Source organism: Equus caballus, chromosome 1, assembly GCF_041296265.1.
Source record: "Equus caballus isolate H_3958 breed thoroughbred chromosome 1, TB-T2T, whole genome shotgun sequence".
NCBI lineage: Eukaryota > Metazoa > Chordata > Mammalia > Perissodactyla > Equidae > Equus > Equus caballus.
The window spans coordinates 40,430,082-40,443,382 of NC_091684.1; the positions used below are offsets into that span (position 1 = coordinate 40,430,082).

Genomic DNA, 13,301 nt, shown 5'->3' on the forward strand with positions numbered 1-13,301 from the left:
ACATTTTGACACCTATCAATATCTCTCAGCTACGTTAATCAACATGTGATTGTTCTTTTTTTTTAAAGAAAAATATGAACTTTTATTTTAGAATAAAGTTATTAAATTCTAAAATAGGTTGTAGTTAAATTTAGAAATTTGGGGAAAATATTTTAAATATTATTGCCAAACAACATAACAGAATGTACTTAATGCTTATGCTTAAACAGAAGGAAAACTATAAAATTTTAAAATAAAAGTTGCACAACATTGAGGCTGGGATTATAGCCTCTCAGAACTGTTTTGGCAGCATTCCATAAGTTTTAGTACATCACGTTTCCATTTTCATTTATTTCAAGATATTCTTTGATTTCCCTTTTAGTTTCTTTTTTGAATGCATTGGTTGTTCAAGAGTGTATTGCGAAGAGTGTTTGTGAATTTTCCAACTTTCCTCCTGTGATTGATTTCTAGTTTCATACTATCATGGTCAGAAAAGATACTTGGTATGATTTCAATCTTCTTAAACTCAATAAGACTTGTTTTGTGACCCATCATATGCTCTATCCTAGAGAACGTTCCGTCTATACTTGAGAGCAATGTGTATTCCTCTGCTATTGGATGGAAAGTTCTGTATATGTCTCTTAGGTCCATTTGGTCTAACGCATGGTTCAAGTCCAACATTTCTGTGTTGATTTTCTGTCTAGATGATCTATCCATTGTTGAAAGTGGGATACTGAAGTCCCCTATTTTTGCTGTATTGTCTGTTTCTCCCTTCATATCTATTAGTATTTGCTTAATATATTTAGGTGCTCCAATGTTGGGTGCATATATATTTACAATTGTTATATCTTCTGGATGAATTGACCCCTTTACCATCGTATAATGACCTTCTTTGTCTCTTGTTACCATTTTTAGCTTAAAGTCTATTTTGTCTGATAGAAATACAGCTACTCTTGATCTCTTTTGGTTTCCACTTGCATGGAATATCTTTTCCCATCCCTTCACTTTGAGCCTAGGAGTGTCCTTAAACCTGAAGTAAGTCTCTTGGAAGCAGCATGTGATTGAGTCTTTTTTTAAATCCAGCCAGATACCCTATGTCTTTTGATTGCAGAATTCAATTTGTTTACATTTGGAGTAATTATCCATATGTAGGGACTTACTATTGCCATTTTGTTAATTGTTTTCTGCCTATTTTGTAGTTCCCTTGTTCTTTTCTTGCTTTCTTGAGACTTCCTTTGTGAATTTACAAACTTCTGTAGTGGTATGCTTTGATTCCCTTCTCTTTACCTCTTTTATTGCAGGTTTTTGCTTTGTGGTTACCACCAGGCTTACATAAAACACCTTATAGATATAACAGTCTGTTTTACACTGATGATAATTTAACTTTGATTGCATGTAACTCTACTCTTTTACTCACTCTCTGTTTATGTTTTTGATGTCACACTTTACATCTTTTTATATTGTGTATTCATTAATAAATTATTATAGCTATAGCTAAATTTAATACTTTCTTCCTTTAACCTTTATACTAGAGTGAAGTAGTTAACACACCACCGTATTACAGTATTAGAGTATTCTGAATCTGACTGTATACTTAGCCTTTACCAGTGTGCTGTATATTTTCATATGTTTTCACGTTATTAATTATCTCCATTTTGTTTCAGCTTAAAGAACTTCTTTCAGCATTTCTTGTAAGGCAAGTCTAATGATGATAAACTCCCTCAGTTTTTGTTTGTTAGAGAAAGTCTCTATCTCACCTTCATTTCTAAAGGAAAATTTTCTGGGGTAAAGTATTCTTGGTTGGCAATTTCTTTCTTTCAACACTTTGAATATATCATTCAATTATCTCCTGGACTGCAAAATCTCTTCTAAGATGTCCACTGATAGCCTTATGTGGGTTCTCCTATATGAGAGAGTTTTTTTTCTCATTCAACTTTTAAAATTCTCTGTTTGTCTTATAATGTGTCTTGGAGAAGATCATTTTGAGTTGAAATTTAGGAGTGTCCCATTAGCTTCATGAACTTGGATGTCCAAATCTCTCTCCAGATTTGGGAAAATCTCCACCATTATTTCTTTAAATAAGTTTTCTCCTCCTTTCTCCCTCTCTTCTCCTTCTGGACTCTAGTGATATGTCCATTGTTTGTATTAATTGTGTCCTATAAGTCTGATAGGCTTGGCTTCCTTTCCTCCTTTTCAATCTTTTTTGTTTTTTGCTCCTCTGATTGGATAGTTTTATTTGATCCATCTTCAAGCTCACTGATTCATTCTTTTGTTTGTTCGAGTCTGATGTTGAAACTCTCTATTGAATTCTTCAGTTTGGTCATTGCATTCTTTAGCTCTAAAATTTCAATTTGACTCATTTTTGTGTTTTCATCTTTTTGTTGAACTTCTTATTTTATTCTTGTATTGTTTTTCTGATACCATCAAATTGTTTATCTGTGTTCTCTTGTAGCTCTTGGAGTATCTTTAGAAAAATTATTTATAATTCTTCGTTGGGCAATTCCTGGATCTCCATTTCTTTGGGACCGGTTACTGGAGGTTTACCATGTTCCTTTGGTGGAGTCGTGTTTCCCTCATTCCTCTTGATACCCATAGCCTTTTGTAGGTGTCTGTTCATTTGAAGAAGCAATCACCTCTTCCAGACTTTATGGACTAATTTCAGTAAAGAAAGCTTTGCATCTGTGGATGGGGGCACATTGGAGCATGCTATGACCCCAGGTCTGGAGGTGCACAGCTCCAAGTGCAGGGATTCATGGCAGCACCAGGTCCAGAGGGGAGAGATGTCTCTGGCTTAAGCTGCTGGAGTCCAGAGCTTTGGCAATTATGTGGTCCTTGAGGAGTGCTGCAGGGGTTTGCGGTGGCTGTAGGGGCTTTTTAAGTCCTTCGTAGTGCCTCTAGGTCCAGAAGCTAAGGATCAGGATAGGCAACAGTGGAAGCTGGAGCCAGTGTTGTGCACACATTCAGCTGTGGGGGCTAGCTGCAGGTGCCTATGTAGTGACAGGGGCTGATTGTAGACACATCCATAGCAGTGGGGGCTAGGGCAGGCAGCAAGGGCCGGGCCCAACTGTGGGCACACTGGCAGCTGTGGGGGCTTTGGCTATCCTTGTGCTCTCCTGTGGCTGCCAAGTCTCCCCGTGGGTGTGTGCACCTCAGTGGTGGTTAGTGACTGGCGTCAGGCTGGTGGTGGGCAAGTACACAGCTGGAGGGACCTGCCCTACGTGTGTGCATGGCAGTGAGGGTCAGCCACAAGGATCTAATCTGGTGTCTTGCACCCATGCAGCTGCAGAGGCCTGGGCTGGCTGCTGATGTGACAAGCGGGGAGAGAGCGGGGATGACTCAGGTGGCTAGTGTTAGTGAACATGAATATCTGTGGAGTGAAAGCTGGTGAAACCTGCAGGGTGTCTGTGCTGGCTGTTGGTTTCTTCAAAGGTGAAAGCTGCTGGGTTTGTCTGCAGAGCAGGTCACTAGGAACTGACTATGGAGCTGTTCCTGGTAGCCCCTGCTCTTCTGTGTTCCCAGCTGTCTCTATATGTCTCAGCTTTGCCAACCTGGGTGGGGTGACACTGAAAGAGATCTTTCATGTGGTGCTCTGAAATGTTGGGGAAGCTCATCAGTTACCTTGCTCTTCCTTTGCAGCAAAGGGAATTCTTTCTAGCTGGGGAGTTCCCTATTGACACGGAGCAATGCTGGCCTGGGGGATGGGATGAAGCAGGCAAAGTGCACCTGTCTTCCTTTCCTTTTTGTGCGGTTATTCTCAGTGTCCTCATTTGTAACGTGTGAACAGTAATGGTACCATGCTCCTAGCACTTCTGTGAGGGTTAAGTGAGATACGAGTGCATTGCCTGGTGCAGAGCACTGAACACATGCCGGCAATTTTACTTCATGCAGGTCATGATGGTTATGCTACTGGACCATTGCTCCTCCACCATGGCCCTCTGCTGTCTGACCTCACATTTATAAGATAAACCAGAGTTTGTCCACAAACTAGTGAAACTATGAAACATCTGGTGTAGAGAGCAGTGATCATGTCCCCTGCAGACGGGTCCAAGTGTGAATCCTGACTCCATCACTTACTGGCCCTGTGATCTTAGAGCCTCAGTAAAATTAAGATACTATCAGGATAAATGGGAAAATGTATACAAATGGAATAAGCACATAGAGGGTGCTTAAAGAATAGTCATTCCTTTCTCTTTTTCTTTTTGTTCTTGAAGGATTCCATGATATGGACACAAGCTTGCCTGCTTAAGATTTCAGATTATTTCGAAACCAGGATTAATCACATCATAGTTTGTTAGAGCTCAAGTCAGACTCCTGAAATCGTTTGGTTCAACTTCCCTACTTTTATTTAAATATTATATAACATATAGAATACACATTGGTGGTGAAACTTCAAACACTGTGGAGTACATAGAAGGAGATGTACATCCTACTTTTCTTCCTGGAATTAATTTCTATTGGTAGTTTGATGTATATCCTTTGAGACACTGTTTGTTTGTTTTCATACACAGGTACTTATGCATATACAGACAAACATGTAACTTTATTTACATGAGTAAAAAAATTATTTACATAAAATATATGTGTATATTTACATATTTATATGCAGCTTTGAAACTTTCTGTAGCATAAAACGCCTTTCCATCTCAATATTTTAAATCTATCTCATTCTATTTAACTACTACATAAAGGCACATTGTACAAATCAAGATATGATGATGGACCAACCATTTCTTGTGGATGGCCTTTACTTGGTTTGCAATGTTTAGTTGTTACAAACAATACCATAGCAATTCCCCTTGTATATACATATTGTGTGCATATATGAGAGTATTTTTATAGGATAGATATATTGATGTGCAATACTGGATCAAAGGGTATACAGTCCATGTTTTCATTTAAGCTACTTCTAAAGTGCCACCAAAAGATTGAACCAATCTAGGTTCTCATAATACGGCGTGAGCACGATCGTTTCTCCACATCTTCTTTTGTTAGTTCTGTATTTCATACATCTTCCTAATTTTGCCAATCTGATTGGGATCAAGATGGTATCTCATTGTAATTTTAGTTTGCATTTCCCTGAGTTATAATGAAATTGAGAAATTTTTTATGTGTTTTTGGCTATTTGATTTTCTTTTATGAATTTCCTTTTCAAATTTTTATCCTGTTTTCTCTGAATTTTTTTAAACGATTTGTAAGGCTTTTTATGGATGTTGAGCTTCAGTTTGTTATGCATATTTTCTCTTTCTCTTTTTAAAATTTTGATTATAGTGTCTTTCTTTAGTTATTACTTCACCACACAGAAGTATTAAAATGCTACACAGTTAAGTCTCTTGAAGTTTTCACTTTTAGCTTCTGGGTTTTCTAAGTGTTTCTAGGCAGATTTTCTTTACACCAAGGTTGTAAAAGTATATTCTATATATTTTTTAAATACTTTTGCAACTTTTTTCATTTAGAACTGTAGACCATTTGAAATTTGTTTTCAGTTTGGGTAGGTCTTGAATCTAGATTATTTTTTTCTAAGTAGTTATCTAATTTTACCAGTATCACTTATTATGTAGTCTTTTCTGATTCCACTGCTATGAATGCTACGTTTACTCTTTCATCTAATATTACAAAGTCCTGAAGCCCCAGAGAGCTTACACGATTTTCCTAGAGCAATATTCTCAACAGGGAGAGATTTTGTTCCCCAGGGAACTTTCAGCAATGTCTGAAGACATTTGGTTGTCACCACCAGGGGAATGCTACTGACCTCTAGTTCTGGAGGTCAGGGATGCTGCTAAACATCCTACAATGCACAGGACAGCCCCCACAACAAAGAATTTCCCGACCCCAAGTGTTAGTGGTGAGATTCAGAAATCTTGGCCTAGAGTCATCCCAGTACATGAATATAGGCCTGATAAAAAATACGTCCTCCTCAGAAAACGTAGATGAACGTGTTTTTTAAATTGGTAGTTAATATTATTGGGCCTGGCCCAGTGGCGCAGCGGTTAAGTGGGCACATTCCGCTTTGGCGGCCTGGGGTTTGCCGGTTTGGATCCCGGTTGCAGACATGGTACTGCGTGGCAAGCTATGCTGTTGTGGCAGGTGTCCCACATATAAAGTAGAGGAAGATAGGCACGGATGTTAGCTCAGGGCCAGTCTTCCTCAGCAAAAAGAGGAGGATTGGCAGCAGATGTTAGCTCAGGGCTAATCTTCCTCTAAAAAAAAAGAAAAAAAAAATTATTGACTTTTTTGTATCTGTTGATAAATCCTTCAGAAGTTGTTTGCATATTGAGGTTGTCATCATGATTTAGTAGCTGTCTGTTTTCCAGGTGAGAACAAATGTGACCTTTTCTCATTGTAATTTCTGTGAGATGCTTCCTATTCTCCATGACTGAAATATTTTATTCTCACCAAATCTAGAACAGATTGTTTAATCCTCTGGACGACAAATGCACATACGAACTGTGTCTTCTTTTCAAAGCAGTGGCTTTAATTAGGCCTGGTAGGGCCAAAGTTTTCAAACCTGACTTTACCTCTCATATTCAAGAAAATCAGACCATGAATCATCTGATTGATGAAACTGATTCCTGTTCCCACCCTAGACCAATTAAAGCAGAGTCTTCAGGTTTTGGACCCGGGAATTTGTATTTTTACCAAGTGAATCAAATGATTCTGAGGATGAGCTGGGCTGGGGGCCCACTGCGTGCACACTCACAGACAGCTTGCCTGCAGGGAGAGGAGCTCTAACCCCTGTGAGGCAAATTGCTCCAGGTTGGCTCCTTCCTCAGAGAGGAGTTTAATCCCAGACAGTGAAATAAGAGGGGCTTTTAGGGTTAAAGCTTTCCTCGTATTCATCAGCATCAAAAATGTAGTAAAATGATGATTCATAATAACCATGACCTCTTGGAGGTTTAAAAACTTATGAGGAAACACAGGGGTTGAAGAAACACACACGCAGGTGACTCATTTCTATGACCGCTAATGATAGTTTGGGTTGGTTCAGTTTTCTTTCATCTCAAAGTGGACTTAAACATTAATTAAGTATCATAAACTTGGGTTGCATTTAACAAACGAATAAAACAAAGCCTAGAGAAGAAGACAACATGGACTTGGTCTGCATGATGCCAAATGAAAAACGCCATGAATCACCTACTGCCACCTATAAAGGTATTTCACAAATAGTCTGATAAGCTGGGCTTTCCATGGTTTATTTAGTTGTTTAGCATCCAGGGTCACTCGATCTCAGAGATAAAATAGGTATGAGAACAGCAGTGAAGGCCCTGAACTTACAAGATTTCTTCAATGATAACAAAATAATTTTCTTGAGTACACTTAGTAGTTAGGAGAAAAAACAAATGGTTCTCTTGAAGTCTTTAGATCTTGGCATTTGAAATATTTCAGCTTTTAATAGATTCATTATATTTGTTATATTTGTCATCAAAATGGTTTCTCAGAGAACATGTCAAAGAAGAAAGAAAATTTGAAGTGAATTGACAAAAAATGAATATATGTTTGCAAATCATGAAGGAAGATATTTGTGACGGAAGAATCAGTCAAAAAGAAAAAATCAGAGCACTAGCTAGACAGTTTCTCCCTGGTGGAGTGCATTTTGGTAAAAGAAATGGAAGAGCGGAAATCAGAGTGTCTTTGAGGTCCCTTCTAACCCTAAGGATTTGGTGACATCTGTATATAGTCAATCTGTCATCTAGGTGACATGAAACCTGGCTGGAAATGTGACATTGGGCCAAAGGAGGGATATTTCTTCACGTGCATAGTACACAAAAAGGAAGATTGGGGCATCAAAGTTGCCTCTGTCTCCAGATAGCCCTGGACTGCGTATCAGCTCTCGCCTCCTTCTGAAGCCCAGCTCCGGAATTCCTGGTTTCTGGAGCAGTGAGGCTGGGCTAGTGACTGCAGGCTTAAGGCAATGTGAGAATAGCATTGGAGAAAGGGAGGGCCTCAGAACGTTTAGATCCGTTGTAAACCAGCAGGTGAAGAAGTGTAAAGGTTGAACTTAAAGCTACCTAAGAATTGTGAGCAAATTTATGCAGACAAGTAAACCCAATAGCAATCAGAAATATGATTAAATTACCCAAGAAGCTAGTTAAGTCATTTAGAAGCTCCCTAAATCTATTTCTTTGTTTCCAAACATCTTCCTTCCCCTAATTATGAGAAATTTCTTTACTTCGTTTTGTCATAAGAACTGAAGTTCCACTAATAAAAAAAGAACTTGGTTAATGAGGCATTCAAGTCAAGTGGAAGGAGCACTGGAGCAGGAGTCAGGATCAGGAGTCCTTTGGTAGCAAGTTGTTTGACTGTAGGAAAGCCACTTCCCCATTCTAGGCCTTGGACTCTATAAAACTCGTTTAGAATCACATAAATAGTTTTCAAACAGTGGTTTGTGGAATCCTAGTTTCTGTAGAAGGGCTTCTTATTCAAAAACAACTATGACTTCAATTACTTTTCTGGAGCTTTCATTATATCAAAAAGCTAAACAATTAGACCCCTAATGTGTAAGTTGATACTGATAGAACCAGAGTACTGGTGCTTGTAATAATTTCTAATTCTCGGGGTCTCCAAAGCAGCTTCATCCTTATCACTTCATAACGAGTGAAGGTTATAAATTTGAATTTTATAGGATAAATTTATACTAGCCATTTGCTACTCATTTATTTTATCTATGTGGGAGCCTTGTATAGTATTTTTTGTTTGAAAATATTTTTTCCTTCTAAAAATGTTTTAAAATCACTGGGGAAGATGGTTTCTATTATCTCTCTCTCCTCTGACATTATATCTAAAAATTTCTTCTAAAAATTAGAAAATATCTACTTATGTTGTCACCCTTTGAGATTTTGGAAATTTTGATGTAGGCAGTAGAGAAACAGCTGGGGCTTATTTTAGTCCTGGAGCTTGAGGGGAGAGTCAGGCTGGGTGGATCCAAATTGAGGATCTAGGGTCAGACAGAGATAGCAGGAGTCACCTCAAATCCTTTGAAGGGAGAGAGGCACTACACCACAGGAGGGGTCACCCAAAGACACTAACATGGCAGACACTGGAATACCCCTGGCTGATGGGGTGCAGGAGTGCATGGCTGATTAACTCTGCTTTCATCCTGCCCTGATTTTTAAAGTGATCACGTTTATAGGAGTGCAATGGTTCCCCCTCATCCACGGTTTCACTTCCCTCGATTTCAGTTACCCTCAGCTATTAGTAGTCTGAAAATATTAAATTGAAAATTCAAGTAATAGACAATTCATAACCTTTAAATTGCACCCTGTTCTGAGTACCATGATGATGTCTTGTGCTGTCTCACTCTGTCCCACTCGGGACATGAATCATCCCTTTGTCCAGCATATCCACACTGTATACACTCCTCGCCTGTTAGTGACTTAGTAACCTTCTCATTGACTGTCGTGATATTGCAGTGCTTGTGTTCAAGTAACCCTTATTTTACTTAATAATGGCCCCAAAGCACAAGAGTTGTGAGGCTGGCAATTCAGATATGCCAAAGAGAAGCTGTAAACTGCTTCCTGTAAGTGACGAGGTAAAAGTTCTCGACTTAACAAGGAAAGAAAAAATCATATGCTGAGGTTGTTAAGATCTCTGGTAAGAACGAATCTTCTATCTGTGAAATTGTGAAAAGGGAAAAAGAAAGCTGTGCTAGTTTTGCTGTTGCACCTCAAATATGTATGTACAATATAGGAAAGGTGTAGTATATATAGGGTTCAGTAATATCTGTGGTTTCAGGTATCTGCTGGGGGTCTTGGAATGTATCCTCAGCAAATAAGGGGGTTCTACTGTATAACATACTGAGGCTGACAAAGATCTGGCAGATCAGCTAGTTTATTTTACAGATGAGGAAGCTCTGGCCCAGAAGAGGGAAACAACTTGTCTAAAAGGTTAAGATCATCTTCAGCATGATGGAGACTAAGGTAGGCAAAGGGCAGTGGGCATGAAGAGAAGAGAGGAAGCAGGATAAAGAGAAGCGCCTTCTAGAGCCTCACTGGCATTCAGGGGACATTCTCGCAACATCCGCTGTCATCCTTTAAAGTAATTAAATGGTAAATGTCTCTGTATTCAGAGGTTGCCTCCCCTTTCTATGCAATCTTTTTTGGAATTCTCTCCACTTCCAGAACACAGCATCTGGGCACCTACCTTGTCCTGTAACTAATGTTGACATATATCATTTCCTGAAGGTTCTCCCCAAGGGTTCCTGCCCTGAGATGTTTACTTGATAGTCTGTGATATGCTCGGTATAACTTTCCAAAAGGGAATATTCAGCCTATCCTTAATCACGTTAATAGAGACCAAACAAAATAGCTAAAAGCAAACAACAAACAAATCCATAAACTTTATAAACAATTTTAAAATGATGCCATTAAAGATACGGAAGAAGAAAATTCTTTTCCTTGCTCTTTCAACCTTGTAGTATACCTAATGAAGGATGGAACAATTGAGGATCATAAAGGACTCGAGCTGTCATTGGGTTCCTTTAAAATTTTTCCCAGGGCCATTAAGGGGGTAAGCATGCAGATGAGTAGTTTAGTTATGGAGGCTGGAAATACCAACAGAAGCCTCAAGCTACAGGACACCTGGAATGGAGTTCCACCTCCTGGAGCCAATAGAGAACCATGGAATCTGACAGACATGGGTTCAAATCCCAACTCTGCCCTTCACCAGCTGTGGGCTCTTGGACAATTTTCTGATTTTCCCTTTCCTTACCTATAAATTGATAATAACAATAGCACTTTCCATGCAGCACTGTTGTAAAGCCTGAGTGAAACATGTGTTTGAGGCACACAGCATAGTGCCCAGCACCTTGAAGCTACTTAATATGCTGTTGCCATTTATTGTTGTTGTTATTATTAGGGTCAATATCAATTTGCAGGCTTGAGGTGGAGGCTGAAAATAAAGATGTTTACTTGGAAATTTTCTACCTCATGATTCAGTGAAAACACATAAGGAGCTTGGAACAGGCGACCCCGACAACAGACCCCGCTGTTTAGCAGTTGGAGTTTGCAGGGTGCGGTTTAGGCAAAGCTGCCTGGCTTGGTGCTCAGCTGCTCTGGCTGCATGGGCTTTGTAGCGTGTGAGTAATTTGGAACTTCGCCCTCTGACAATCTGTCTAACAATTCTGCCAAAGCATAAATTTACTTTGAGGCCACACAACTTGATTGTTGTATTGATTAAATCATCAAATCTGTTGTTGGCTGAGTAGATACCATGAAACTTCTCTGAAATAGGCAAAGACTTAGAGAAGATCTTCCACCTTCTGCCATAATGAGGATTGTCCATCTGCTACACATTTCTGCAACCTGCAAACATCGACACTAGAAGAATTTATAAATTCATCAAAATACTCCTAGGAAAAAGTTTTCTTCCCTTTTTTTTCCCTTTTAAGAAGTTACTTGATTTCCAGAGCGTCTCCTTCTGTCCTCTTCTTCCTCCAATAGATGGTCGAGAGAAAGCCAAGCATATTCTCTTGCTTAACACATGAAATATGAAATAGATTCTTCTTCCTCTTTTGCAAATAATGTTACTACTTATTTCCTTCTTTTTTATTCACTCAAACTTGCAATTAATTCCTTTTAAAACTATTCCTTTTTTTCATTGTAAACTCTCTTATTGGGAAATTTAGTCATATGTATAAAAAAATTAAATATTCTGAATTCAGAAATTTATTTCTAGGAGCCATCATTTATAAGTAAAAAAATATTTACAAAGAACAAAGTGAAAAATTTGAAACACCACAAACAGCTATATGAGTGAAATGGTTATATAAATTCCAGTTCATCCTTACAACAGAACACTATTTAGTCATTACAAATATATTGTGTACATATATTATAGGTAAAGCAAAAGTGTTCATAACATGTTTTAACAGGGAAAATGAAGGCTACTAAATAGTATTTATTGAATATTTTTTAAGTTATAAATGGACATGTATAGGAATAGGACCAGAGAAAAATCTATCAAAATATTAACAAAGTGCAAAGAATTATTAGTTGTTTATTATTTTCTTTGTTAGATTCTCTTTATTTTTTAAAATGTCTATAATAAACAGATTTTATTTTTGCAATTACACAAAAACACAATAAGTCTTTTCATTAACTTAAGAAAATATTCCCAAGCTTATTTTAACCTAAGAGCAAGGCAATGCAATTTAGAAGCAGAAAGAACCATAGCTGTGACCTACCTGAGTGCAGAGCCCATTTGCTGAGGGAGGGCTGATTCAGGAATGATGTCTCCTCAGCTTGGATGCTACAGTTTAAAGGAAGGTTGAACTAGAGGAGGAAGCAGGACACTGACCACACAGAGCTTCCCCTATAATCAGCCATCATCTTAGCGACCAGCTTCACTGCCTCAGGTCTAAATTCTCCTGCAGTTGCTTTAATGGAAGGCTGCCATTTTCCCTGATGACCTAGTGGAGTTTATTAGGCAGAGTTTCCCTAAGTGTAGGGTATACCTCACTGAGGCTGTGGAAGATTTAGCTGATACATGGCCACAGTATTAAATAATAATGAATCACGTGGTGTGAGAGTTAGTCTCTGTATTAGTTTCCTATTGCCACTGTAACAAATTGCCACAAATTTGGCTTAAAATCAAGGTGCTGGTAGGACTGCATTCTTTCTGGAGACTCCAAGGGAGAATCTGTTTCCTTGCCTTTTCCAACTTCTAGAGGCTGCCTGCATTCCTTGGCTCCTAGCACATCCCTCTAACTTCTGGTTGTTCTGTTGTCATATTTCCTTTTTCTGACTTTGACCTTCTTGCCTTCCTCTTTAAGAACCTTGTGGTTACATTGGGCCCACCGAGATAACCCAGAATAAACTCCTCACCTCAAGTATCCTAACTTAATCACATCTGCAAAGTCTCTTTTGCCACATAAGTAACATATTCACAGGTTTCTGGGATAAGGACAGGGAGATCTTTGGGGGGCTGTTATTCATCCTACTGCAGACTCCCTGTCACAGTTCTATCAACCTTCTGAGTGGATCAAGGAGGAAGTCTAACTTTGACTCATGTCTTTGTTTCTAGGACTTGCTAATCTCCCTTTCAAATAAAGAGTGCACATTTAGTAAAAAGAAGGCAGTTCTCAAACTCAAGAGCTCTGACTAGTCATGGCATCTATCTATTTTAATTATCAATTATCTGCTTTTTATTGTTATTTTGTTTATGTCCACCTTCAAGCTTTGGCAGATACTCTTTCCTCCCATTTATAGTAGCTGTGGAAAGTTTCTTTTAAAAAGGTGTTTAAATTAAATAGGTGAGTTGGAATTGAGACTTTTAAATAAGCAATATTATAAGTGGCATGCAGATGTGGCAAACTTTGTGAATGAGGG

At 38.6% G+C, this 13,301-nt stretch overlaps 1 protein-coding gene and 1 long non-coding RNA gene across 3 annotated transcripts in view; one reads left to right on the top strand and one right to left on the bottom strand.

The window, feature by feature from the left end:
• LIPM (lipase family member M) overlaps nt 1–12,290 on the bottom strand; it is a 37,623-nt gene extending 25,333 nt beyond the window's left edge. Inside the window, exon 1 of one of the 2 annotated variants that reach the window (XM_014733408.3) lies at nt 12,158–12,290. In XM_014733408.3, the coding sequence (XP_014588894.1) occupies nt 12,158–12,174 (17 nt within the window). In that variant the 5' untranslated portion in view covers nt 12,175–12,290. The remainder of the gene's footprint in view (nt 1–12,157) is intronic. The other variant, XM_070224723.1, reaches the window with a different exon arrangement.
• LOC138915941 (uncharacterized) overlaps nt 1–13,301 on the top strand; it is a 39,906-nt gene that overhangs the window by 17,511 nt on the left and 9,094 nt on the right. The window lies entirely within an intron of this gene.